This window comes from Lissotriton helveticus, chromosome 9 (assembly GCF_964261635.1).
Source record: "Lissotriton helveticus chromosome 9, aLisHel1.1, whole genome shotgun sequence".
Classification (NCBI taxonomy): domain Eukaryota; kingdom Metazoa; phylum Chordata; class Amphibia; order Caudata; family Salamandridae; genus Lissotriton; species Lissotriton helveticus.
The window spans coordinates 444,500,518-444,527,151 of record NC_136070.1 but is presented as its reverse complement, the minus strand read 5'-3'; the positions used below and the strand labels follow the sequence as shown (position 1 = coordinate 444,527,151).

Below are 26,634 nucleotides of genomic sequence, written 5' to 3'. Positions count from 1 at the left end.
CGTCTCACTGCATTGCCGCCTTGGCCACGCCCCCATTGCCGCCTTGGCCACGCCCCCCACAACTTTTGAATATTTGAATAAAGAACTTATCTTTGCACCAAAGGAACTTGACTACGCATTGTTACTTAAAACAGAGAATCTGGGTGGTGCACCGCTCCACTTTTTCCAAATTTCAGATTATCTGCTTGGCAGTTTGCACCTCACAACGGCAGGAGCAGTCAGTGCCCACCGTTCATGAACATATTAGTAACGATTTGCAATGGGAACAGAGCAAAGAGGTGCGGCCACTGGAGTCCGCCGTTGACCACTGCCCTACACAAGTTTGAGGGGGGGCACAGACTACGCAGAAGAAAGATTCTCTGGCGATAAACGGATTAGAGGCTCCTATGGATCCTTGGGTCCAGAAGGTGCACCTGACAGAGCTGAACGTTTACAGAAGATGCATAGCATGGTCACCATAATGGCTTTGATCTGCTGAAATGTCGCAGTTGAAATTCAGGTTGCATTGGGGGCAGGTTTGGAATCAGCTTTAAGAGGGAATAGGAGTGAGTACGAGTGGCACAGTGTCACCCTGACGCCTTCTCTGGTGATCAAGAGTGTCAGAAAGGGTTGCAGTCCCACTTGCCATACCCGAGAGCTTCAACTGCAAAGAAAGACTGTGTGGGAACGAATTCAGAAGAGGGAGCGACTCTGCACTCTCAACTTTGATTGGGAGAAGGCCCTGTATGGAGAGTCTTGAGGTGTTTCACCACGTCGAGTTTTGCCTCGAATTTTCTGATGGCCAGTGGTGTCATTTAGCACCAGTTTTTGCATGTCTGAGTTGTGTGCTAAATACAAATACCAGAGGCACACTGTGTGGGGAACAGTCCATTCTAGGTTCAAACTGTTGTTTTAGGAGGTGTCCTGTTCCATTGCACACTATAGATTTGGAGAAAAATGTAATGAAGAACAAATCTCTTTAAGAAATGAAGGAATAGAGCAGAGCTTCATATATATGCGTCTGAAGGTGAGTACAGAAAGGAGCACACATCAGCATGTATCGGTGGGTCTTATATGTGACTCAGTTTATCACTTCTGGGGCAGAAAAGAGTTGGCACAGAGTTACAGTGTGGCACCTACCAGTGATAATTTTGAGTAGCGGGACCCAGATTATTGGCTGGGGATAGTCACAAGGTGAGGAAGCACAAGTTCTACTTGTGTAACGATATATCTGTGAGAGACATTAGTTAGTATTAGATTCCTTACCTTAGAATATCCCCAGGCGTCAGACTGGATCCGGAAACTTTTGCGTAGCAGTACCCTTGCGCGTTGGTAGGCGTCGTCTGCGGCTTCGCGTCCGTCGTGGGCGCCGTGATGACGTCGTCGGAGTACTTAGACGCCACCTCCGCGTGCTGACGTCAGTTCTTAGACACAGCTTTTCCGCGCCAGAAACGCAGAGCCATAGTAAAAACCAACACTGGTGCCATTGAAACTAGGGCCCTGAAAGGGGGCAACCCTAACCCTAGATATTGGTTCGCAGAACGGGGAGGATGGGTGGGTCGGTAAGGAATCTAATACTAACTAATGTCTCTTACAGATATATCGTTACACAAGTAGTAACTTGTGCATCTGAAAGAGACACGTTAGTATTAGATTCCTTACCTTAGAAGAGATACCCCAGCAATACCAACCCCGGTGGTGGGTCTGCGAACCAATAATCACACCAGAAAGTCCTGGAGGACGGAACGGCCAAAGAAGCCATCACTTCGGACTTGGCTGTCCAGGCAGTAGTGTCTCGCAAACGTGTGCAGCGATGCCCACGTAGCCGCCTGACAGATGTCTTGTAAGGGCACACCCCTTCCCAAGGCAGTGGTAGTCGCCGTGGCTCGGGTAGAATGAGCCCGTAATCCAGCCGGGGGCTCCTTCCTAGCCAAAGAGTAGCATGCCTGGATACACAAGATGATCCACCGGGAGATGGTCCTCTTGTGCACCGCTTTCCCCTTCTTAGCGCCCACGTAACCAACAAAGAGATGGTCATCCACCCGGAACTGGCGTGTGCGATCCAAATAAAATGAGAGCGCACGTTTTGGGTCCAGACGGTGGAGCCGCTCCTCCTCTTTAGAGGGATGCGGTGGCGGAAAGAAGGTTGGCAAGGTGATAGACTGCCCGATGTGGAAGGCCGTGACAACCTTGGGCAGGAAAGAAGGTTTAGTACGGAGCACCACTTTGTCCGGATGGACAGAAAGGAAAGGTGGAGTACAAGAAAGGGCCTGGAGCTCACTCACTCTCCTGGCAGAGGTGATGGCAACCAGGAAAGCCGTCTTTAAAGTCAGAAGACGAAGAGGACAGTTGTGAAGTGGCTCAAAGGGAGCGCACATCAGGAATGTAAGAACCAGGCTCAAGTCCCACTGGGGCATCACAAACGGAACAGGAGGAAACGGGTGTGTGATGCCCTTAAGAAATCTGTTTACAATAGGGGACTTGAACAAAGAAGGCTGATCAGGTAGCCTGAGAAAGGCTGAAAGGGCAGAAAGGTAGCCCTTGATAGTGCCCAGAGCAGAGCCCTGCTGGGCAAGAGAAAGAAGGAAGAGAAGAACCTCTGAAAGAGAGGCAGCAAGAGGATCCACAGGCTTTGCTGTGCACCATGCCACAAATCTGTTCCACCTGCAGGCGTATACCGACTTTGTGGAGGGACGCCTGGCTGCCAGAATGACGTTACAGACTTCAGGAGGCAAGTCAAATGGCCTCAACTGTTGCCGCTCAATCTCCAAGCATGGAGGTGGAGACTGGACAGGTTCGGGTGGAGGACCGTCCCCTGCTGCTGCGACAGAAGGTCCTCCTGAAGAGGCAGACGAACCGGGGGATCGACTGACATACTGAGTAGCTCGGGATACCAGTACCTTCGAGCCCAGTCCGGAGCCACAAGGATGACTTGGGCCCGGTCGCGCCTGATCTTCTTCAGCACTCTGGGCAGAAGTGGTATAGGCGGAAAGGCGTACAACAGACCGCAACTCCACTCGCGACGAAAAGCGTCTCCGAGCGAGTGCCGCCTTGGAAATTCCAACGCGCAGAACTGATGACATCGCGCGTTCTCTTCGGTGGCGAAGAGATCTAACAAAGGCTCTCCCCATCGCTGAAAGAGGCCTTGCGCCACGTCCGAGTTCAGACGCCATTCGTGATCCATCATGCACCGACGGCTGAGCTCGTCCGCCCTGGCGTTCAGAGAACCTGCCAGGTGTTGAGCTACCAGGGTCACGCCCTGGCGTTCCAGCCACAGCCAGAGGCACAGAGCCTCCTGGCAAAGGGTCCACGACCCCACCCCGCCCTGTTTGTTGCAGTACCACATGGCGGTGGTGTTGTCCGTGAACACCTGCACTACACTCCCCCGGACAGAGGGGAGGAATGCCTTCAGTGCTAGACGAATCGCCCGCAACTCCAACAGGTTGATGTGGAGCTGGGCCTCCGCCGGAGACCAGAGGCCTCTGATCTCCGCCTCTCCCATGTGGCCTCCCCAGCCCTGGAGGGACGCGTCAGTCACAACTATGTGCTCCGGTTGGGGAAGGGAGAGGGATCTGCCGCTGACCCAAACGCGGTCCGTGAGCCACCACTGCAGCTGTCTCGCAGTGCCCTCCGAGATCAGGACGTGGTCGGACAGGTTGCCCTGATGCTGGGCCCACTGAAACTTCAGGTCCCACTGCAGAGCCCGCATCCGCCACCTGGCGTGATGCACCAGTAGGATGCAGGAGGCCATCAGCCCCAGAAGCTGCAGCGTCAACCTGACCGAGACCCGGGATAACGGCTGAAAGATGGAAATCAGAGCCTGAATATACCGGACCCGCTGTTCGGTGGATAAACCCGAAACTGCGCTGATGAAGAGGAGCTCTGAGAGGGGCACAGGTGTGACTTTGGCACATTGATGGAGAACCCCAGCTGGTGCAGGAGATCTGCCGTAGTCTGGAGGTGGCTGACGACTGTCTGGGGCGAGCCCGCCTTCAACAGCCAGTCGTCGAGGTAGGGAAAGACTGAAACCCCCAACCTGCGCAGATGAGCTGCGACCACCGCCATCACCTTTGTGAACACCCGTGGGGCGCTGGTAAGGCCGAAGGGGAGCAAGGTAAACTGAAAGTGCTCGTGGCCAACCATGAACCGCAGGTAGCGCCGGTGGGCCGGCAGGACGGGAATGTGGAAATAAGCGTCCTGCAAGTCCAACGCTACCATCCAGTCTCCTGGGTCCAGGGCAGCCAAGACATGAGCCAGTGTCAGCATTTTGAACTTCTCCTTCCGGAGGAAGCCGTTGACGTTCTGGAGATCCAAGATAGGGCGTAGGCCCCCCTTGCCCTTCTTGGGTACCAGAAAGTAGTGGGAGTAGCAACCACACCCTACTTCCGGCCCAGGAACGCGCTCGACGGCCCCCTTGGCCAAGAGGGCCGTAACTTCCTCCTGCAGAAGTCGCAAGTGATCCCCCGATACACGGTGGTTCTGCGGTGGCATGGCTGGAGGAGTCGCCTCGAAGGGGAGGGAGTAGCCCCTTCGGACGATCTGCAGCACCCACCTGTCCGAAGTGACAGTGCGCCAGTGGAGGTGGTGATGGCGAACTCTGCCCCCCACTGGCGTCACATGGGCCTGAAAGCACGGACTAGGAGGGTTTTGAGACGGATGCTGCGGGGGAAGGTGTGGACTGACCTCGCCTTTGACCCCTACCGCCGGGACGGCGGGTACCACGGCCGCCACCGCGTTGGGTATTGCCCTGCGGAGCGTGGCTAGCGGCACGTGTGGGTGCACCCCATCCGTGGCCACGAAAGGAGTGATAAGCAGCCGATTGCTGGCGCGGGGCAGAGAGGCCCAAGGACTTGGCCGTATCCCTGGAGTCCTTAAAGCGCTCGAGCGCATGGTCTGCTTTGTCGCCAAAGAGGCGACGGCCATCGAACGGCATGTCCATGAGTGTGTTCTGGACATCTGCCGAAAAGTTGGCGGACCTCAGCCAGGCGTGGCGTCTGACCGCCACCGTCGTTGCCATCGCTCTGCCTAGCGAGTCGGTGGTATCCAGCCCACACCTAATGGAATACTTGGCTGCGTCCCGGCCCTCCACAAGGGCTTGGCCGAGCTTGGCCCGTACCTCCAACGGGCACTCTGGCAGCACATCCGCGACTGTATCCCACAAAGAGTGGGTATAGCGGCCCAAGAGGCATGCGGTGTTGGAAGACCGCAGACCCAGACTAAGGGATGAGAATATCTTCTTCCCATACTGCTCATACCTCTTGGATTCCCTGTTCGGCGGGGCGGACGGGAATGCGGTCTGGGAATTAGAGGCCTGGATGACCAGACTCTCGGGGGTGGGGTGGGTGGACAGGAAACATGGGTCGCCCGGGGCTGGGCGGTGGCGTCTGGCCACGTTCCTATCTACGGGCGAACCCGTAGCGGGCTTGGACCAAGTGCCAAGAAGAACGTCGGTCAAGGCCTCATTAAAGGGCAGCAGAGGCTCGGCCAAGCTTGACTGCGGTTTAAGGACCTCAGTGAGGAGATTAGTCCTCACGGCCGCGACGGGGAGCTCAAGGCCCAAGGCATTGGCAGCCCTCATCAGCACCACACTGTAGGTTGCCCCCTCCTCCGATGCCACGGTAGTGGGGGAGACAAAACCAGTGTCTGGAGAAGTGTCCAGGCCACTGGCATCCCCAAGGTCTCCTGTCCAGTCCTCATGAGACTGACACTCCCTGGTCAGAGGGTCCTCAGACCCCTCCCAGTTCTCTTCATCACCCATCTCCTGAAATTCAGGGTTCTCATCTAATGGGGCCTGTTCATAAAAGTGAAACTCACCCAATGGCGTCTGGAGCGGCGCCCATCGGGGCCGTCCTGACGGCTGAACAGGAACGAAGGCGGAACCGGGGACGGCGCCGCCAGAGGACGGCGCCGGAGGCGACACCTGAGGGTCCGACGCCGGGGAGGTCGTAAGATCCACCGGCGACGAACCAGATCTCGAATGAGGTCCAGCGACGTCCTGCGGCGCCGGGCCCGAAGGCGCAGGAACAACTGAACCCCTCGGCGCCGGTCCCGAAGGCGCCGGCGGCGTCGGGATAGTGGGGACCTGCGGCGCCGGGCCCGAAGGCGCCGTCGGGGCCGAAGCACCCAACGGCGTCGGGGCCGGAGCTGCTGACCCGCTAGGGGCCCCAGACGGGTCCGCTGGGCCCGAAGGCGCCGCGGAGCCCGCCGGAGGAGAGAGTTTCCTCATGGCCATGAGGAAGCGCTCGATCTCCTCCTGCGACGCGTTCAGCCCAGGGACCGGAGGGTGTGGAGCTGCACGCGGCGTCCGCGACTCCGACGGAGCCGCGTGGGTGGTGTCACCCGAACCCCCGGCCGCATCGTGCGAGCGTCGGGGGGAGTCCGAAGAGCGATGACGCCGCTTGGACTTCTTGTGTCTCTTACCTGACGACGACTTCGACCTGGAGGAGTGCGGCCTACTCTCGGAGCTGTGGTGGCTCCGAGCCCGCGACCTGTCCCTCGACCTCCCGTGGGACCGGGACCTCTCGCGGCGCGGGACCGACTGCCGGAGTTCGAGTCGCCTGCGGGACCGCTCCCGCCTGGCTTTCGAAGAGAGGGCCCGGCAGTCGGAGCAGGCCTTGTCGAGACAAGACAAACACACGCGGTGAGGATCCGTGACCGACATCAGGCGGTCGCAATCGTCACAGTGCTTGAAGCTGGGCATCCCTATGGCACCGTTCGGAGTCGAGAGACTTCGAAAACAATCAAAAAGTGATCAAAAAAGTTAGTCAAAAACTGACTAGGGTTACTGCTTTTTCCAGATCTGCGCTTGCTGGCGCGGAAAAAAGAAGAACTGACGTCAGCACGCGGAGGCGGCGTCCAAGTACTCCGACGACGTCATCACGGTGCCCACGACGACGGACGCGGAGCCGCAGACGACGCCTACCGACGCGCAAGGGTACTGCTACGCAAAAGTTTCCGGATCCAGTCTGACGCCTGGGGATATTCTAAGGTAAGGAATCTAATACTAACGTGTCTCTTTCAGATTCTACAGTTAGAAGTATCCATCAGAATCAAACTGTTTGGGAGGGAACATGTGTGTCAAACCTTAAATAGATCTCATCACAAAAGCTGATAAAGGAGGACATAGAAAAGCTTAAAGGATGAAAGGGTGGACAAATATCCGTTAATAGTTCCCACTTCAAGGTCTTGCTGGGCTAAAGGTAAACCAAACAAAAGGATGTCCAACAGCTGTGCTTTTAAGGGGACAGCTTTGCAGACGCCATACCACACCACAAAGTTGTCCCATAGCCTGGCAGAAATGTTCAGGGAAGCGTGCCTGGTGTCAATGATGAAATCCACCACTTCAGGCAGCAGACCAAATGCAGTCAAGTGCTGCCGTTCAATCTCCAGGCATGCAGGTAAACATTGAGCAGATTCGGGTGCTATGTTATGGCTACATGAGATTCTTGCAAAGTGGCAGCCTAATCGGAGGACAGATGCTCATACTCAGAAGGTCCTGGTATCACACTATATAGACCTAATCCAGAGCTACAAGGATGATGTGTACTTGGTTGTTCCAGATCTTCTGCAGAACTCAGGGTAGGGGAGACAGGGCAGAAATGTGTACAGGAGCCGTCTGAAATGCATATCCTGAGGGTTCTTTTAAAAACTTCAACATGCAAAGCTTTTGATACTGTGTGTTCTTCACTGCAGTGAAAAGATTTAGCCAGGGTTCTCCCCACTGAAGAAAGATGCCCTGCACCACCGCATGATGCAAATGGCTCATGATCTGCCAGATGTAGCTTGCGGAGGTCGCCCACTCTGGCCTTCTGGGATGCTGCTAGGTAGTTCGCTATCAGGAAAATGTACAGGTGTATAACTTCCTGACATAGAAGCAAACCCCGCCTTGCTTATTTCAGTACCACATGGCAGTGGTGTTGTCCGTGTGAGTCTGCACCAACCCCGAGCCTAGCCAGATCAATGGGATATAACTCAAGCAGATTAATGTGGAGTCAATGCTCCACCTGAGATCAGAGTACCCTGATTTCCACCACACTCAGATGACCTCCCAAGCCACTAGGATGACTTGGGCCTGTTCGGTCCTGAGAACTTGGTGTAGGAGTGGTATTGGTAGAAAGGCATACTGGAGTCTAGAGTTCCAATTGAGGCGGAACACGTCTCAGAGCGAGAGACACCTTGGAAACTGCTGAAATTGCATGTTCTCAGCAGTGGTGAACAGATCAATCCAAGTTTCTGTCCATGCATGTAAGAGACCTTGTGCCACCTCTGGGTATAACTGTCACTCGTGATCCAGTAGGTGACGATGGCTGAGCTTATCCGCCCTGGCAATCAATGATCCTGCCGGGGCTTCACCACCAGGAAAATTCCTTCGTTTTCCAGCCTCTTCTGGACCTGCAAGCAGTAACAACTGGATGAGGCCTCTAAGGCGTGCCAGAGGGAGCTGGAAACACACTGAAAATATGCAGCATGGCTTTCTTCATGGCCTCAATCTGCTGCAAGCAGACGGTGGCCCAGGAAATTCGGGGGAGCCTGGGGATCAGCTAAGGAATTTGTTCCATAGCTATAGACCCCAATGGAGTGTGACTGACACTGTGATGCCCTTGCACCTTCTCTCTGGAAAGTGATGTTTGCCCTTTGACTTACCAGAGTACTTCAAGCGTGAAGGTGAATGTCGCGTAAGCAGGCTCAACACCGAGTTCAAGCCTGTGACTTAGAGTGTGAGCAAGACCGGTGTTAAAGCAGCAACTTACTGTGTTCAGCAACATACAGCTTCTCCTCCTGGTCTAAGATCGCTTTGTGTGCATGAAGGCATGAATTGTCACACGACTTAAGAGTTGTGTCCCAAGACCAGACCACAAAGACACTCCTTGTGCATGACTGTGGCTGACATCTGCTTCCTGCACACTTGGCATGCCTTAGAACCAGTTTTTTAAGGTGAGGACATTGTTGCCTGGCACACTGTTAAGTTGTTAGAAGTTGTTGCAAAACTGACAAAAATGGGAGCGGATCTCCATCTGAAGGGGTTGAAAGTAAGGGTGGGTGGCACTTATACATGGTTCCAATCTGTCACTTTTGGAGTGGGGTGGAGTCGGAGCAGAGCCGCCTGGGCCACCTAGTGACCAGCAAGTACACTGCTATGGAAACGTTTTCCGGATTGAGACTGGCACTTGAGGATCATTCTACAGTGAGGAATCAGCTGTTAGAAGTACCCATCAGAAATAAATATTTCACAGACTCAGCAACAAGACATCCATTCATAAAAACAAAAACAGTATTAAACTTCACTCCTTTTATCCAGCAACTATGTTAAATACCTTGCTTGTCTTAGCACAGTCACAGTTTCTTCAAATTTTCCTTCGATTTCCTCTGCAGAATGGACATTCAACTGAAGAGGCATTCTTAGTTGGGACATTTTAAGTGACATATAAACTGAAGTAAGTGTTTTAAATCTCTCCGTGGGGTTGCGTGAAAATTCCACAAAGGCCCTGTAAAAATATGCAAAAGAAGAAAAATGCCTTAAAACGCAATTGTGTATAAAAAACAAACATTTCCAACACTAGATATTTGCTGTACAAATCCACTTGAAATATCTAAATACCATACGTTTTTAAGGGTAGATAGAAAATCTAATAAATAGTGTTTCTGAAAAGCTAAAAGGTAGTGTTTGATTGCCACCTAATTGGAAACCCTATGCCTATGACGATACCTTGACTAAACTTATCGGATCACCTCATCAAAAGCAAAATGACAGTCAATCTGAAAAACATCTTTACCTCTTATGTATCTCAATTTTGAATCAGCATGCACGTTTCCGCAGGGACCAACATTGAAGCATCAACTGCCTTGTGTAAAGAGATCAACTGCAGAAAATTAACCACAACTTCAGTGAATATGTTAGCAGTAAAAGCCACAACGAGCAGAGAGGCACTGTTGATATTTCTTCAGAGCATCTAAACCCAGGCTCCATAGGTAAGCAGTTCACCAAATAGCGGGAATGAGTTGATATCTATTTTCCATAAATATAAATTAATTGTAGATAAAGATGCTAAAGTGGGTGGGCAGGTAGTTTAGAGCAACCCTTATTCCAAAGCAGTCGGGTCTCTGAGATAATCCTGGTAGGCTTCGGCTTCTGGAATTGTACTGCACTGATGGAGATCAAGAAAAAATTATAAAAATCACTTGGTATTATCAATTGTCTATATACTGGGAGAGATGATTGTAGAGGTAAAATTAAATGATTCTTCTCTTCTCCTCCACCAGCACTCCAACAGCAGTGCAATGTAATGTAAAGAACGCAACAGTTGAACAGCAGCTTAATATCTACCACTGAGCCTTTGGGACTTGCTCCATCTGTGAAAAATAGCAGACAGCAACAGAAAAGAGACAATTGACAGCTGAATGTTGTCACTGAACCCCAGCCCTGCGTGACTACATCTAGCAAAAAAAGATGGATGCTGGTTAAAACAAGAGATGGAGTAACAGGATGAACTATGCATTGCAATCACCTCTCTCCATGTACTGATTATTTGCCAGAGCTCATGATTTGACTGGAAAGGAATCTACTGCTTTTAATGGGGTACCTACTTTACAAACTGTTTTTTATAGATTAACACATGTGATGGCAACAGAAGATACCTAAAGAAGAAATGATGGTGGTCGTCTTTGAGTAGTGAGTGAACATGGTAACAACTAGAAAAGACCATACGGTAGCGCCTCATAACTGAAAGAAATACATTCTTCATGTTTCAAAGTCCTCAAGTAAAAAACAATATTGTTGTTTGCACTGTTGAAAGGCTAGTAGCCACATTGTTGAGTGCAGGTTCCAGGCTGACCTCTTAACTCTCTTAACTTCTGAATGGGACTACTAAGGTTGGTACTTCAAGGTATTGAAAGAATCAATGCATGAAATCAGATTTGATGGTTAAATCAAATTTAATGTCACTGGTAGGCAAAGTGCAACTTCAGTAATTTGCCACTTTGTTGTGCCAAGGGTTTCCAGGGCACACAAAGGACTGTCTGCAGAACATGCCTTCAGGGGAGAAGTGTGAACGACTCCCCAGAAAGCCTACCAAGGGCCTGTCGGCAAGGAGATGTTATAGCCTTCTGACACAAAGGCAATACAGGGTGCAAGTCCAAAAGGTGAGCTTAAAAGGGAAAGCAATGTTTGAATGGCAAATAGCAAGCGCATGCGAACAGGGGTTTTTCCTTTGCTTAGGTAGACAGGGGTGTCTCATGGACAGTGATCAGACTGGTTTTCTCGTGAAAGTGTTGCCCAGAGATAGCCACACTCCAGTGGTAGGTTATCCTGCCCCATAAGTTTAGAGGGAAGAGCTGTCATCTTGAGAGTGGGCAGAACACAGCATTCTGTGATAAATAGAAGCCACACTTTACTGGAAGTGGTCATCTGGTCGGGTGGACACAAGTACCCCATTGTTAGTAACCGCTGCCGCCCATAAGGGCAGCTTCTAGGCATAAGAGTGGTACCCCTGATCCCCATACCACAGATCATGTCTGTACTTCTGTACTGGAGAGGACAGAAGAAGGACTGCCCTGCTCACCCTGGAACCAGCAAAGAGAGGCTGCACCGAATATTGGACTGCAGCAGCTGCTCCTTGGGCTAGTGAAGAGAGGACTATACCTGTTGTGCCTGGCTCGAGGAAAAGTGGTCCCCAAGTACCAGACAGAACAGATGACTCCAAGTGTCAACTGACTGACATCCTGCAGCAGCACAAGGGCCCCAAAAGTTTAGGATGATGCTACCAAGTCTGCTGGACACGAGGAGTCATCAGAGATCAGTTTGGTTGCTAGAGGTCAAGCTATCATCAGGAGAAGGGAACCCCTGGTATCGTTGTAGCAGGAGATCAGTGGCAAGTGGTTCAGTGCTGGACTCCATCTGGATGTTGAGGAACATCAATCTCTGTGGCCAAAGTCGCCCCATCATGTTCATGGACTGAGGAGTAGTCCCAGAAATATCCCAGTCCACTGGAGCATCAACTACAGCATCCTCAAGCATCTCCCGCTTCCTCTAGCCCTTGCATCAGGACTAAACCACTGAAACCTATGGCTACTTGCCAGGGATGCTGGAACTGGGCTGAGACTACCTTCTTGTTGTCGTAACTCTCCTGTTAGAGCTGGTTAGTCCTCCTGACAGAGTTGGAAGCCCAAAGTAACCTGAAGTGACTGCATTCAACTTTGATGCAAGTTTTCTTTGAAGAACTTATCAATACTTGTTTGCGGTTGAGTGAAAGATGTGTGATTTAGAGTTTTTTCAACCCTCTGGAGGATCTTGTTCACTTTGGTGTCTATAAATTCATAAAAATAAAGTCTAACATCATAAATTGGTATTGGATTTTGTGAAAGTCCCGTTTCTTTCTTATTCAATTGTTTTTGTGCGGTTTCAATACTTTAGAGTTATTCTTTTGTTTAAGCTGGACTACTCGAAGCCACGATTATCCAGGGTTGAGCTAAGGGATGACAATTGAGCCTGATTGAACCCAAGACAGGGTTGTCAGTTTATTACACAGTAAGTTCGCACAACCATACCATATAATAATCCACACTTTCTCACACCAAGGCACAGCTATCCCTCTCATATCTCAACCATCAACTACTAACAGTACTAATATCTTGGTCAAATTAAATAGCGGGGGTGGGGGGGGAATGGAGTGAAACAAAGAAATCCAAGCTCCCAGGTGACTGCGACCAAGACAATTCTCAGGTAGTGAGATGGACATGTGTGATGCTATTGTAGTTTATGACACATTCTAAAGTGTACTCTTTAACCTCTTATTGCAGACAAAAGAGCGACATAATAACAGAATGAACCTAGCCACAACTGTTTATCAGGTGACCAAACCTGAAAAGGGTAATTGACAAGACTGGACTGTATAGGAAAAAAACAACAAAAAACAGATTTAGACTGTAGTCTAGATTTTAGATTTGTCCAGCTACGTCATGCTATGATCATGGGTTCCACCTCCAACAACAGTACCAAATTTCATAACCATTAGTGCCCATCATGGATGGGGTTGCCGTTTAAACACCCCACCAGGTCTTCTAGAAACCGTTCTGCAATGTGGAAACCCTCCAGCAAAGTCATGCTTCCTTGCTGCCAGTTTTGTGGAAAAACCATAGTGAACATCAGAGCAGGTTCTCTAAAAACCAACAGCAACACCTGCAGCATCACTCCGGGACCAACACTCTCACCAATGCCATTCATTAGCTACAGGACTCCTGTGGCCCATATCATCAAAGACTAAGATATGAGCACCTACAAGTATGTAGAAAACACCCACCTAACGTCATCACGCAGGAAGGAGCTTAGGACTAGCACCAAGCGATCTGCCTGCTGAATGTTGCATACTAAATAATTCAAAGAACCAGTTATTTATCTTGGATTTACATCTTTAAGGGGGAATCTCTGTTTAATTGTGGATCCTTCACCTTGAGAATATTCTCCAAGAGTGTAGCTGGATCAGTAAACTTCAAAGCAGTATCCCTGTGCACCATTAGGTGGTATCATGTGGAATCATGCAGATCTGGGCTGACATTGTTCTTCTCCAGTCGAGCATGCAGCCAGTTTTTGCTTTCCCAGGCTGTCTGTGGCCTCAGCCATAGAGCCTATTGGCAGCTTGCCATGCCCAGAGTGCAGATCTCTACAGTGGGACCTTTTTATATGGCAAAAGAGTCAGCTCACAGAACAGAGAGGAAGGGAGGTCAATGTGTAATGTGTAGCTGGATAGAGTATCCACCAGAGAGATCATCACCAAAGGTTAATAACTTGTTTTTCTGATGGATACTTCTAACCACAGATTACTTGTCTTATGAATAGGAATCACAGAAGTAGTTCCCCAGACGGTGGGTTTGTGAACTGGCTCAGAGCGAAAAGTCCTGTAGGACTGAGTGGGCAAAATACACCTCTTGAAGGACCTGACTTTAGAAGCAGTAGTGCCAGCAATGGGGTAGAAGCTTTGACTTTTGTGTATGGAGTCTGAAAGCCTACTGGAGGCTGCATCTTAGTCAGTGCATAGCAGATGTAGAGAACAATCCATTAGGAGTTGGTCTGTTTTTGCACTGCCTTCCCCTTCTTTTACCAGGAGAACCCGACAAACAGTGGATTGTCCACCTAATGTTTTTTGGTGCAATCTTTATAAAACTTGTATGCTTTCTTAGGGCCCAAACTATGGAGTCTCTCCCTTCCTCCATAAGATGAAGTGGGGCATAGAATTCTGGAAGAATGATAGCCTGCCTGAAATGGAGTGACCACTTTGGCAGAAAAGCAGCTGGGGTCCTCAGCAACAACTTATCTGGGAGGAATGTGGACTGTTTTCAATGCTTGAAGTCTCAGTTAAGGTTGGGTTAACTTCAGCCTGAAGTCAGAACAGGGTGGATTGAGCCCCTTCCTCCAGGAACATCTGCATTGGCGTGAATCCGAAAGGAACACACACTGAGGATAGAACCGAGACAGAAGTCAGCACTGGGAATGGTGCAGATACCGAAGCAGTTTGGATGGCACAGACTGCACCAAGGGTGGACCAGCCAGTGGAGGTTTAACTGGAGGCACTAACGAATCCTTGGCGCCTGAAGTTGCACCATAGATAACCAGTAAAGTGCTGAAGATCTGGAGCATGGCCTTACGAAATGACTCAGCTAGCTGCGATATCGCCAATGGCCCCAGTAGTTCAAGGGTGCATAGAGACTGTCACACAGGACCATCCCAGGATAAGGAAGAGTCAGACTGTGAAGACTTGTTTCCCCCTTATATCTCTCCTGTGTTTTATTTTCAGTCTCCTATAGATGAGGATGGCAGCGGTACCTTTAAATCGCCCTACTTCCTGGAGACTGACCCCTATCACGTAATTACATCACGTGCACCAATGGTCTTTGGGGAGACGGAAGAACGTGGCGTTATAACCAGGAAGGAGAGAACCAGAGAGGCGTGTGGAACAATTGGAGAGCCCACGAAAGGAGCAGCGGGTCCATCACCCTACTGAAGGAAGAAGCCGAGGACACAAGGGGAACGGAGTACAAGACGAGCCGTGTCCGAACAGCAGAAGATGAAAGAAGGGAGCCAAACCCTCTCTGCAACCGTCTACAAGGCAGCCACGCCCCTGGAGGAGCGTGGCTGCCAGAGGTACATAAGCGCATCCTGGGGTTGTTTGGGAGGGGGAGGTCTATAGAACGGGACCCCCAAACAAGCCAGGGGAGGTTTGATAGACCAGGTCTAAAAGAAGGGTCACAACCCTGGGTTTGGAAATTGGTGTCCCGTTCACGACCCTCCCTTTCTACTTGAGATAGTAAAACGAACCCAGTCTTAAAAATCCCCTATTTTTTTTTTTGTTTTGCATGACTTTCGGCGAGCACTACAAGAGGAAGACAAAGCCGGGTCCGATACTACGTCTGAGAAAAGAGACAAAAGACTATAGTGAACTATTTGACACACTGTGATGTAACAGTGAATAAAAAGAAACGTTATTTCAGCAAACAAGGTCTCATAGACTCTAATTGCTCACTCCCCAGAGACCATGTTTGGAATTGGCTCTAAATGAGATCAGGACCGAGACTGAGTGGCAGGTTGAAGCTTTAGCGCCTTCTCTGGGGCTCAAAAGTCGTGAGAAGCTGTTGAGTCCCCTTTGGACTTATTAGGTTTCTTTTTAGGCTTTGACCAATATTTCGACTGTGACAAAGATCTCCAGCAGGAATAATTTCAGAAACAGGACCGTTCTTTTAGCTTTGACTTACCAAGGAGTGGAGTCTTTCAGTGCTTGGTGAAGTTTCGCCTCACTATCCAATATGACCGTACATGTTGTGTTCCGATCCCTGTTATACCTAGTGGGAATCTGTCTCAGACATCTGCTTGCAACAGTGTCTACATGGCTTAAACATTCTTGTTTGAGAGCAGACATTGCTTGTACACTGCAAAAAATATGGGAAAACTTGTTAAAAGATTAAAGAGTAGTATTGAATCCACATCTGAAGGTGTGGAAAGAAAAGAACTGACATCAAGATCATAGGTGATGCTTATATGCGGCTCCGCTCTTCACTTTCAGAGCAGAACAATGACATTGAGGTGCTGCACGTTGCCACCTACCCTCTCCCCTACGGTCCACAGTATTGGTTAAATCAAGAGTTGCAAAGTCCGGTGTGTAGAAAGAATCTGACTCTTGTAATAAACACTTGAGTTTGAAATAAACAAATGCTTAATATTTGTTCCTTGCAAAGGGCACTGCTGTACGTCGTTTATTCTGAGTGCTAATTTGGCTTTAGATCGGACAACTGTCATTTAGAAACCTGCACACTTGTGACGTCATAACAGTGAGTGGAGCTTAAAATGTACACCTGAACCCACACTGGGATAACTGACAGTTAAACAATAAACTGCCAACTTCAGAATCTAGAACTGATGAGCACTTTAAACTGTAGGCCTGTATAAGTATTAATAGTCAAATATGTTTTCTGAGCATTTCACTCTTGAGCACTGATATTTACATTATCACTCAGCTTAAAAGAAATACATTTTGGTTAACTGTTTAGACGTTATTAGCCTTGAGCATAGCAAACAGTAGGTGGGAACATGTTAGTTGCTATTAGATTTTAATAACACTGTCCTCTGCTCTGTCTGTAGCCACCCCTACATACCTTCCTGCTGCCTCTTCCTAAACAAATCCGTTAGGCCTGGCTCAAAACTATTTGCTGAATTTCAAAGACAGCCAGTGGGCATAACTTGGAGCCTCCAATTTGCTTAAGCAGAAACAAGATGGCGGTATTGCGACATTGGGCCGCTGACTCCCGCTGTTCGCCGGGCGAACTCCTGGAATCTGGCGGTGTAAGGTCGGATCCGGGGGCACCAGCGCGAGTAACAATGTGTACCCCTTTTCTCCTCTGCGGAACTCACCATATGGCGCTAACTCGTGGCATGCCTGGTTCCAGGGTGGCGGCGACTAGAGACCACCGGTACCACTGCCTCTGCCAGATCGATCTGCGCACTGCTGAACCTTTGCATCAACTGGTGGGCCCTGCATTGCAGCGTTCTCCCTTCTACTACTTTCACTTTCAGCCGTCTGCCCTCAGCATAGGGATGCTAAATAACCAAGAGGCGATATGAGGACGCTTCATCTTACAGCCACTCTGCTGCTGTTGCCTTTCCGTATTGCCAGGTACAGGGGTGCAGTTTCGGGGAGAACCTCCACACTACAGCGTGACGTCCCCGGGCTTTTCTTTGCAGTCTTAACCTGGGGGTGCGCGCCTTCCTGGACTGCGTCTCTGGCACCCTCGCGGACTTCCACAGACATTTGGCGTGCTGCGTACAGCACGAGGGGCACTGCTGCCCTTGCGACCAAGACACTGTGCATTTGAACATCCTCAGCGACTCTGCTGCTCAGTGGCCCCGGAGCGTTTGCCCATCTAATTGACTCGTTTTGGCTTCGGTAGTCCCCCAATCCCTTTCCCTCCTTGCTCCTGCCCCCCTCTGCTCTGCTCCTCTATGGCCGCCATTTTGCTGCTGCTCTCAGCCGCTTCTTTCTCCTGACCCCGGGCCACCATCTTGTCCGTTCCCTCGGCCTTTACCCTCCTTCCTCGTTTCCCCCTTGACGATCCTCAAATGTTTCTGATTTGCCTTTTTTCCATACCCCAGTATCACTCCTACCCTTCAACCCCACTTAATGGAACTCTGCTTTTCTGTATATAGCGATAACTCTAATCACTAGTATATGCAGTAGACCTTTATACTCTCTACGATTCCTATGTGACCTTTAGAGTTTATCCATTCGTATCCCTTCCCTATGTATATAGAGATAACTCTAATCACTAGTATATGCAGTAGACCTTTTTACTCCCTACCATTCCTATGTGACTCTTAGAATTTATAACAAAGAAATGTCTGTGGGTCAGTGAGAGGATATGGGTTCCGCTGTGTGTATTGGAGTGGGACTAAAAAAGTGATTAGTGCAAAACTGTGCAATAAACAGCACTCAATTCCTGAGTTGGAAAAAAGTGCCCATCAGTTCCCATACGGTACCGCCCTATTCATCATCTGGGCTCTCCATACCAAGGAGAAGGTATAGTCTGTCACTAGATATTGTTATGACATACAAAACAACTCAGGATGGATGAAAGAGTTGTGTCGGGGATGACCGAAAAAGTTGGTGCATCTGGGTAACTGAATTGCAGTGCTTAAATGTGTGGTGAAAAAGAAATGATATTATAAAATTGGGTAGAAATTGAGTAGAGGTGAACAATTTTAATGATTTCTCTCAATTCTCCCAACATTAAAAAATGTATAATAAACTAGCAGATTTAACAAAATATCCGCCTGCAATAGGGGTCAACATGTTTCAGCATTTGTGACTAGAGATACGCCACTGCTTTCTTCAGGACCTAGATATAACAGCTACTGCAAATAAATAAGAAAAATATCACCTGTGTAATTTCAGGTTTTACTCAGTCTCCTCCAACGGGCTAATGATGAAGTTACGCCCAAAACAGGAAACACGGGGAACCACAAAAATATAAAACAGTTTGACCATTAGCATTTTCATCAACCATGGAGTGTCGTTAACACAGCAAATCTAAAGAATATGGTAATAAATTCCATTATTCCAATCGAAGCTCGCTTACCTATTTGATAGGAGAAAATTGCAACAACCCACCTGGCACCGGCTCAGGTGTGTGGAGAACCGCTCTGGTGAAAAAGCAAGACAAAACAAACAAGACTCACATTTACAAATCTCAGGTAAGTAGATCATTATATGGAAGGACGATCTTAAATGATCTGACAATCTTAGGGCGCCTATCTTATCGTGCAGTCCACTGGAGGACACTAATAAGAATCGATCAGCCACAATCAATTACCGTTTAAAAATATGTTTAAAAATTTGACTATCAAACTCAAATGTTTTAGCAACGAGATACGCTCGTTTAAGCGGTACAGTGGCAGAAACCAGAACTCATTGGGCGAGAACGTCAAAGTCAGTTCCCTGAGCTGTATCCCTTTGAACCGGACCCTTTTGCTAGGAAAGCTAAAGAAGCTAGAAACGGCCATGGTGCCACGAGAACAAATAGCTGTACTCTGGGCTTGAGCGTATTTCAAGGGGGAAATTCTGATCTCACTCTGTATAGTCACTGACCTTTCCATCTGTACACTGGGCGTCCCTCTGAGCAATTTGGGGGAGCACCGTTGTAAGTTTGTTCTCCATATTTATTTGGAGTCTGGATCCCAATCGCGCCACGTGACTGACCCAGTACACGTGTCCAGAACCTACAAGAACTACAAAAACCTCCCATGGAATCTTGGGAGTTGTAGTTTCGGACTCTATGTAAGCTTGTAAACTCTTGTGTCTTATCCGAAGTGTGGATATAAATATTATTTTATGGCAGAACTTCAATGGCTGGTGGCCAAGCGCTCTCTATTATACAGTGTCTGATATTGAGAGGCAACTTAGACAAATAATGCCCGATCGTGAGGACAGAAATATGTATATCTCTATGTATACAGGACTATAACATTTGTAATCCACAGACCGATGGTATATTTAGAGGGACACCCAGGGTATGTCTTCGTTCAGGCCTGCCTTGTCACTGTTTAATTTGTAGACCCATTTCTGCTCTTTTTTAAAAAGATATTTAGCTATGTCTGCGACATGTTCTGGTATGTTCGGTTGCTCCAAGACTGTCCATTGGAATTCATTAGGGCCGTGACCAACCTCCAGAAAGTGCGCTGTTAGTCGCGTTGCTTGTTTGCGGCAACAAATGGTGCTCTTGTGCTCTGAAATCCTCAATTTTATTTTTCTAGTCGTCATGCCGACATAGCGTAATTTGCAAGAGCACGTTATCAAATAAATGAGATTCTGGCTATTACAATTTCCGATTCTCCGCTGTTGCCAGGCTCTGTTGGTGCCAATATCTACAGACAAAGATTTAGAAGTCTGTGGGCATGCCGCGCATGTCCCGCATGGATGATGACCTTCCACTGCAGGTAGATCCCAAAGGGTTCCAATCGGCCGAGGGGTCTTGCTTTTTGGACGTGTGTGCACTAGTTGGTCCCTCAAATTCGGGCCCCTTTTAAAGGCAAAGAGGGGGCGCGATATTTGATCACCTTCAGTATTTAGGATTGACCATTGTTTAAGTACGATCTTCTGTACTTGATTCGATCTGGTGTTGAAAGTATTGACAAAGGTCAGTCGATTCATCTTTTCTTTTTCGATGCGTGGTTCTAACAGTGCCTCACGGTTGTTATTCGAGGCACGTTTTTTTGATTGGCGAACCATCTTTTTGGGGTATCCTCTTGCCTGCAACTGTTCCTCTAGATTGAGTGCATGTTTTTCAAAAGCCATTTTGCTTGAAAGTTGCGTTGTACCCTCAAAAATTGGCCGTAAGGTAGATTGTTCCTCAGTGACTGTGGGTGACAGCTCTCATAACTGAGTAGTGAGTTGCGAGCCATCAGCTTTTTGTAGAGTTCAGACTCTAGACCAGTAGATGTTGTTTTGATCAAGAGGTCAAGAAAAGGCAATTGGAACTTACTATGTTCGACTGTAAATCTCAGGTATGCCTTTTGTGTGTTCAGCCATTGGTGGAACAGAAGAAGGTCCTCTAACGTACCGCGCCATATCACAAGCATATCATCAATGCATCGCTTCCAAGTGCGAAGCGATTGATGAAAAGGGTTCCTGGGTGTTAAAACGATCTCCTCTTCAAAGTTGTGTACGTATAAATTCGCCAGGCTAGGCACGAAAAGGTTGCCCATGCTGGTCCCAGCAATTTGAAGATACACAGTGTCCTCCAATTTGAAATAGTTCTCCTTCATGGCAATCTCTGCCAGATTCATAATGAAGGGAATTGGAGTGATGGATTCTGGTTCATTTTGCTCCAAAAGTCTCCTTACCACTTCCAAGGTTTCGTTCTGTGGAATGGACGTGTATAGAGATTCCACGTCGAAGGATGCCAGGATGTCCGTTGATCGATCAAACTCTACCTTTGGCAGAAGTCTGAGAACGTCTTTAGTGTCCTGCAAGAACGTGGGCATGCTTCTGACCACAGGATTGAGAAAACGGTCAACGAAAATTGATAAGGGTTCAAGAAGAGAACCTATACCCGATATTATTGGGCGTCCAGGTGGAGGTCTTTGAGGTTTATGTACCTTTGGTAAGGTGTAAAAATAGGGTACAGATGGATGTGTATTAACCAGGAACAAGGCCTCATGGGCGGTAATCCAGCCTTTGGCAACTGCCTCTTCCACCAGATGGCAAATGATGTTTTTGAGTCGTTCTGTTGGGTCAGCTGTCATTAGAGCATAGGATTTAGTGTCTTGTAGTTGACGCATGCATTCCTTGCGAAAAGATGTGCTGTCCTGTAGAACAATCGTTCCGCCTTTGTCGGCTGGCTTGATTGTGATGCTCTCATTAGATGTCAAACAGCATAGGGCGTCCTGTTCTTTCTTTGGTAAATTCACAAATGAATTGGATTGGGACTGGAAAAGTAAGCTCATGTCGTTCTCAACAGCTTTTCCAAAAGTAATGACCTTCGCAGGAATGCCAGCAATGGGACGGATAAAGGTCGAGGGTTTCCTTAGTCCAGTGTTGGCGTTAGTAGGTTCAAACCTTTGTACTCTCTACCATTTCTATGTGACTCTTAGAGTATATCCATTCGTATCCCTTCCCTATGTATATAGAGATAACTCCAATCACTAGTATATGCAGTAGACCTTTGTACTCTCTACCATTCCTATGTCACTCTTAGAATATATCCATTCGTATCTCTTCCTTGAGTGACTTTACTATTTGTACATTTGCAATTTTTTCTGTTTGTATCTTTTATGTAATGCATGTAATCCTTAGTCCTTATGTTTTGCAACTGGTTCTTATGTAACGCGCTCTGACACCTTCGGGTAAAGTTTGCGCTATATAACATCGTATTAAATAAATAAATAAAAATAAATAGTGCAAAAGTTGTTGCCACGCCAATTGCTACCACTATATTGAAGCTGACCTTTACTTGGTAAAGAAGAAATGGTATGAGCGAAAAAACATCATTTTTTAACTGGGATAATACTTAATGCTCAAAAATAGATACAGGATCTCAATTCCTGCTGGCTTTTGGAACGAAAAAAGAGACGAAGCGGTGGGTGACTAGGTAGGTCGATTAAATGTATTCTTCAGATACTTGTCAAGGTATTCTAAGAGAAGCGTATTCACGTTTTCAGCTAGGGCATGGCTGCATGGTATTTTGGCAGCTGGAATTAAATCTAATTGGCAATCATAACTACAATGCAGTGGAAATGTTTCAGCTCTTTTCTCACTAAACATCGCTCTAAAAGGACTGCATTCCTCAGGCAGTTCAGTGTCTTAGTGAGCAGCTGCTACTTTTAAATATGAAACATTATCTCCTGAAGCTGAACAGTTAAGAGAACCAAAACGGGTTTCTTTGCACCAGTGTGGCAAAAACATAAGCTTCTTGTTCACGTATCAAGGTGGGACTGTTTAAGGTGAGACATGGCATTCTGAGGAGAACTTTCAATATTGGAGCAGCAATAAGATCAAATTACATGTACTACTATGTAGGAAGGTGCCCTTTTTAACATGGTCACCCACACATTTTGCCCTGGTACTGATGCTTTTCTACTGAAAGTGCACTGGGTCCCTGCTAACCAGGCTCCCAGTGCCAGTCATCTTTCCATTAAAACAAGGTAAATGTCTAATCGAAAGACAACTGAAAAGGACTTTAGCACCCCTGTAAGTAAGAATGAAGACGCAGGAGAGCATATAACGGACGCTGGCAGAGATCTTCAAGAAATCAGGAAAGCGTGAATTCTAAAATACAGGCAGAATAAATGCAGGCATCCTGTAGGGCTCACAAGTGCAGCCTTTTTGCTGCCACACCCAAGGAGTACTTGCCGACTAGCGAGGTCTTCCAGAGGGGTGTCGACGCAGGCCAGAGTGGCAACATTAGACTGCACCCCTGCCTTGGCCCTCGCCTGCACTTTCGGGTTCTCCGCCATGCGGCACTTCTCAAATAGAGACGCTTGGCTGTTGGCTGTGATATGCTTGCAGTTTCCTCTGATATCTAGTCCAGGTCAAAGAGATTGCTCTGATGCTGTGCTCACTAGGATACCAGGTCCCACTGTAGAGCCTGCATGCCAGCCTACATGCTTTACTTGTAGATGAAGGAAGGCATGACACCCAGCAGCCTCAGAGTCTGCCTCCCTGAAATCCAGGATAGAAGGTGAAACAATGGAATTATTGCCAGAATATCCAAGACTCGCCTTTCCGAGGGTTAGGAACGGAACTGCACGGTGTCCAGAATGGCACCGATGAAAGAGAGCAACTGAAAGTGAGTCAGGTGTGACTTCTGCCCATTTATAGTGAACCCCAGCGAATGCAGGAGGACTGCCGTATTATGGAGGTGGGCAACAATTGCCTGGTGCGAGCCTGCTTTTAACAGCCAGATGTCGAGGTCGGGTAAGACAGGAATCCCTGACCTCTGCAGATGGGTACCAACCACCGCTATCACCTTTGTGAATACCTAAGGGGAGAACTGAAAGTGCATTTGAACTACAGGGAGGGGGGGGGTAGATCTAATATAGGACAGTGGCCCAAGTCCTCCTTCAGCACCAGAAAGTAGCGAAAATATCAACAATCACCTACTACAGATGTCAGCATCCTCTCAATAGTTTCTATGGCTACAAGAGCCTGTTCTTTCTGACATAACAGAGAGAGGTGGTGCTCTATCACTCAATCTGAAGATGGTGGCATGGGGGCAGGGTTTCTGTGAGTGGAAGGGCATAATACCGCAGAACAATTTTGAGCAGCCAGTTGTCTGAGATGGTAGACTGTCATCAGAGCAAGACCCTGCAGATCCTACCGCCAACCTTTTGAACATGATGGAGAGAGGGTATATTAAAGGACTTTGGAGGCTGCAGCTGGTGGGGTACAGGCAGATCTCTGGCATTGTGTTCCACGAAGCTTATGGGAACCCTCTTCGCACCCACAAAAGAACTGGTGAGTCTGGTAGATGTGGTGACTGGGCATTAAAGGGCATGGACGGTAGCCCCAATTGTAGCAACAGAAGGGGCAAAAGGCAGAAAGCGGCTAGCATGGGGCAGAGGCCCGGCTGCCCGTAATAGAAGTCAAGCGCCAAATGTGCCGGATCACCAAACAGGCAACTCCCATTGAAGAGCATGTCCATACAGGATGCCTGGATAACACCTGAAAAGAAGGTTGACCTCAATAAGACATGGCGATTAAGTGCCACAAATAGAGCAATCACTCTACATAGGGAGTCTGTGGTGTCCAATCCACAGCATACTGTGAACTTTGCTACGTCCCCGACATTGGCAATAGCCTAGGACAGGCTAGCTCAGGGCTCCTCTCAGACCATGGACAGCAGTTGCATAAATGAGTCCCAATCTGTGTGTGAATAACAGCTTAAGAGGCATGTGGTGTTCACGGACTGCAGTGCAGGGCTGATGGAAGAGAAAATACTCTTGTCGAATTTGCCTAGCCTCTTGGATTTCCTATCTGGTGGTGTGGTAGGTAAAAAGCAAAGGTTAACCATGGAGGTGGAGGCCTGGATGACTATGCTCTCCAGCGTGGGATTCTGGGTGAGGGAAGTTGGAAAAGCTTTCCCTTGAATGTTTGTTGTGCTTTTTGTATTCTACCCCCTGGACCAGAGACTCACCTATTTTATTGAGAGACGCTGAGCGCTCTGAATTATCCTTACCGGTACAAAAGGGGGTGGTGATGGACGGAGCATCTGAACCAATCAAACACTCACACCCAGTCAAAAGATCTGGGTTTGATCCATCACCGTTCAAAAGGGGGTATGCTCAGACGTGAGTCCCTTGCTCACTTTGCCACTGGATTCAAGCAAGCCGGGCTGAAGACGGCTGGAATGCCAGAAACCGGTCCTCGGAAGCTTGTTTCCGGTCCAGGGAAGGCATGGCTTGGCAGTTCGGGCTGGACTGTTCCCATGAGGCACAGGGTCAGACTGATTTGCATATAGCCATGTCTGAACTGGGGTGGCAGGGTGGGCTAAAGAACGGTGATGGATCAAACCCAGATCTTTTGACTGGGTGCGAGTGTTTGATTGGTTCAGATGCTCCGTCCATCACCACCCCCCTTTTGTACCGCTGAATTATCCTTCGGCAGGTGACACGTTTTCCTTTCCTATGGAGTGTTCCATTGTTAATGGGGTCCGCTGCGCCAAAAATAGCGCCACTGGAACGGACTTTGGGGAAGACCTTGAAATCTTGACAGGAGCCAATACGGATCCAGGAACAGATCCAAAGGGCCAAACTGGCGCAGGGAGCAAACCTGCTGACTGGAATCCAGTTGCGGTACATACCGAACCCTTGGGGTATAAAGGCGCTCTAAAGGGGTCAGTGTGTCTAAATATGTGGTGCATGTCCTCATAAAATTATTTAACTTGGTTTGGGACCACTCCGGCTCCAGAATACTCTGGGAGGCATTGGGTCGACCCAGACTCAGGCTGCATAGCTAACTTGTGGAACGGGGTCTAGAATTGTAGCGTTGCTCACCACACATCGATGACTTGGCCTGGTGGGACAAGGTCAAAGGAAGCTTCCACTTCTTAGATTTCTTTTTCTTCTGCGACTTACCCAACAATTTGAAGCGAGACGACAACCAGCGGGAACAACTCCGAAAGCGGGTCGGGGACCTTTATCAGGACCAGGAGCAGTGAGGAGTTGTCTGGTGTCAGGTGACCAGGAGGTTCAGGACATGCTGCAGGAATGCCTTGAGGTTCATTGCTTGATGGTCTGGACAAGCCTTGGAGTTGTGGCCAGGCTCAAGGCACCATTAGAAAGCTAGGGAAGGGTCTGTCAAAGACATCTGCCTGATACAGGATCTACAAGGTTCAAACCCCACAAAATATTTATAAGACATCCCAAAAGTAAATTGATAGCTTGGCTCAAAAATAATTTCGTCAAAAAAGGCTGTCCAAAAAAGGACTGAGGTAGCTCTCTCCTGATGTGTGCTCATGGAGCAGATGCAAATAATGGATCTCAGCACTCTGAGGTGCCACCTATAATGGCACCATGCACATCACTTCTGGTTTAAATTAGGACTAATTGATCAATGTCACTTACCGGTGTACAGAGATAATGCTTAGGATTTTCTGAATCCAGCCTGATGCCAGGGAATACATCATTGTAGGAGGCTGTCTTAGTATATGGTGCACACAAATTGAAGTGAAGTACCTTGCACTAATCTAGACAACCCTTATGGTGATGTTAGTGCTCTTAGACAACAATAGAAAGCTCTCTAAGTGGTACCTGAGGAGAGCAGCCTTCAGGCTTAATCCAGGAGGAGCATTAAGCAGCTTGTTTTACCAGAACTAATCATATAGTGTAGGTTAAGTGAAAAAGAACCACACAGTGTAGTTATACAGACTTACTAGTATATTGTTATATCACCTACCCGGAGATATACACGTAATACACACAATATTTCCACTATAGACAAGGTAAATAGCACAAATACACAGTGGTCTCCAGGGGGGGGCCAAACCATATACTAAAGAAGTGGAATGCGAACCACGACCAAAGTCAAGACTTGACCCAGGAGACTTAAAAGAGTCGGCGTCGTAAGGAACCACCCATGGTAAATACCCAGGAACCCCATGGAGGCTGTGTGCAGAATGGAA

General features: G+C 48.4%; 1 protein-coding gene across 2 annotated transcripts in view; it reads right to left on the bottom strand.

Moving 5' to 3' along the window:
* Nucleotides 1-26,634, bottom strand: part of TDRD9 (tudor domain containing 9) — a 2,642,469-nt gene that overhangs the window by 807,533 nt on the left and 1,808,302 nt on the right. For both annotated transcript variants that reach the window (XM_078660267.1, XM_078660268.1), the window contains one exon: nucleotides 9,294-9,464. In XM_078660267.1, coding sequence (XP_078516393.1) covers nucleotides 9,294-9,464 — 171 coding nt within the window. The remainder of the gene's footprint in view (nucleotides 1-9,293; nucleotides 9,465-26,634) is intronic.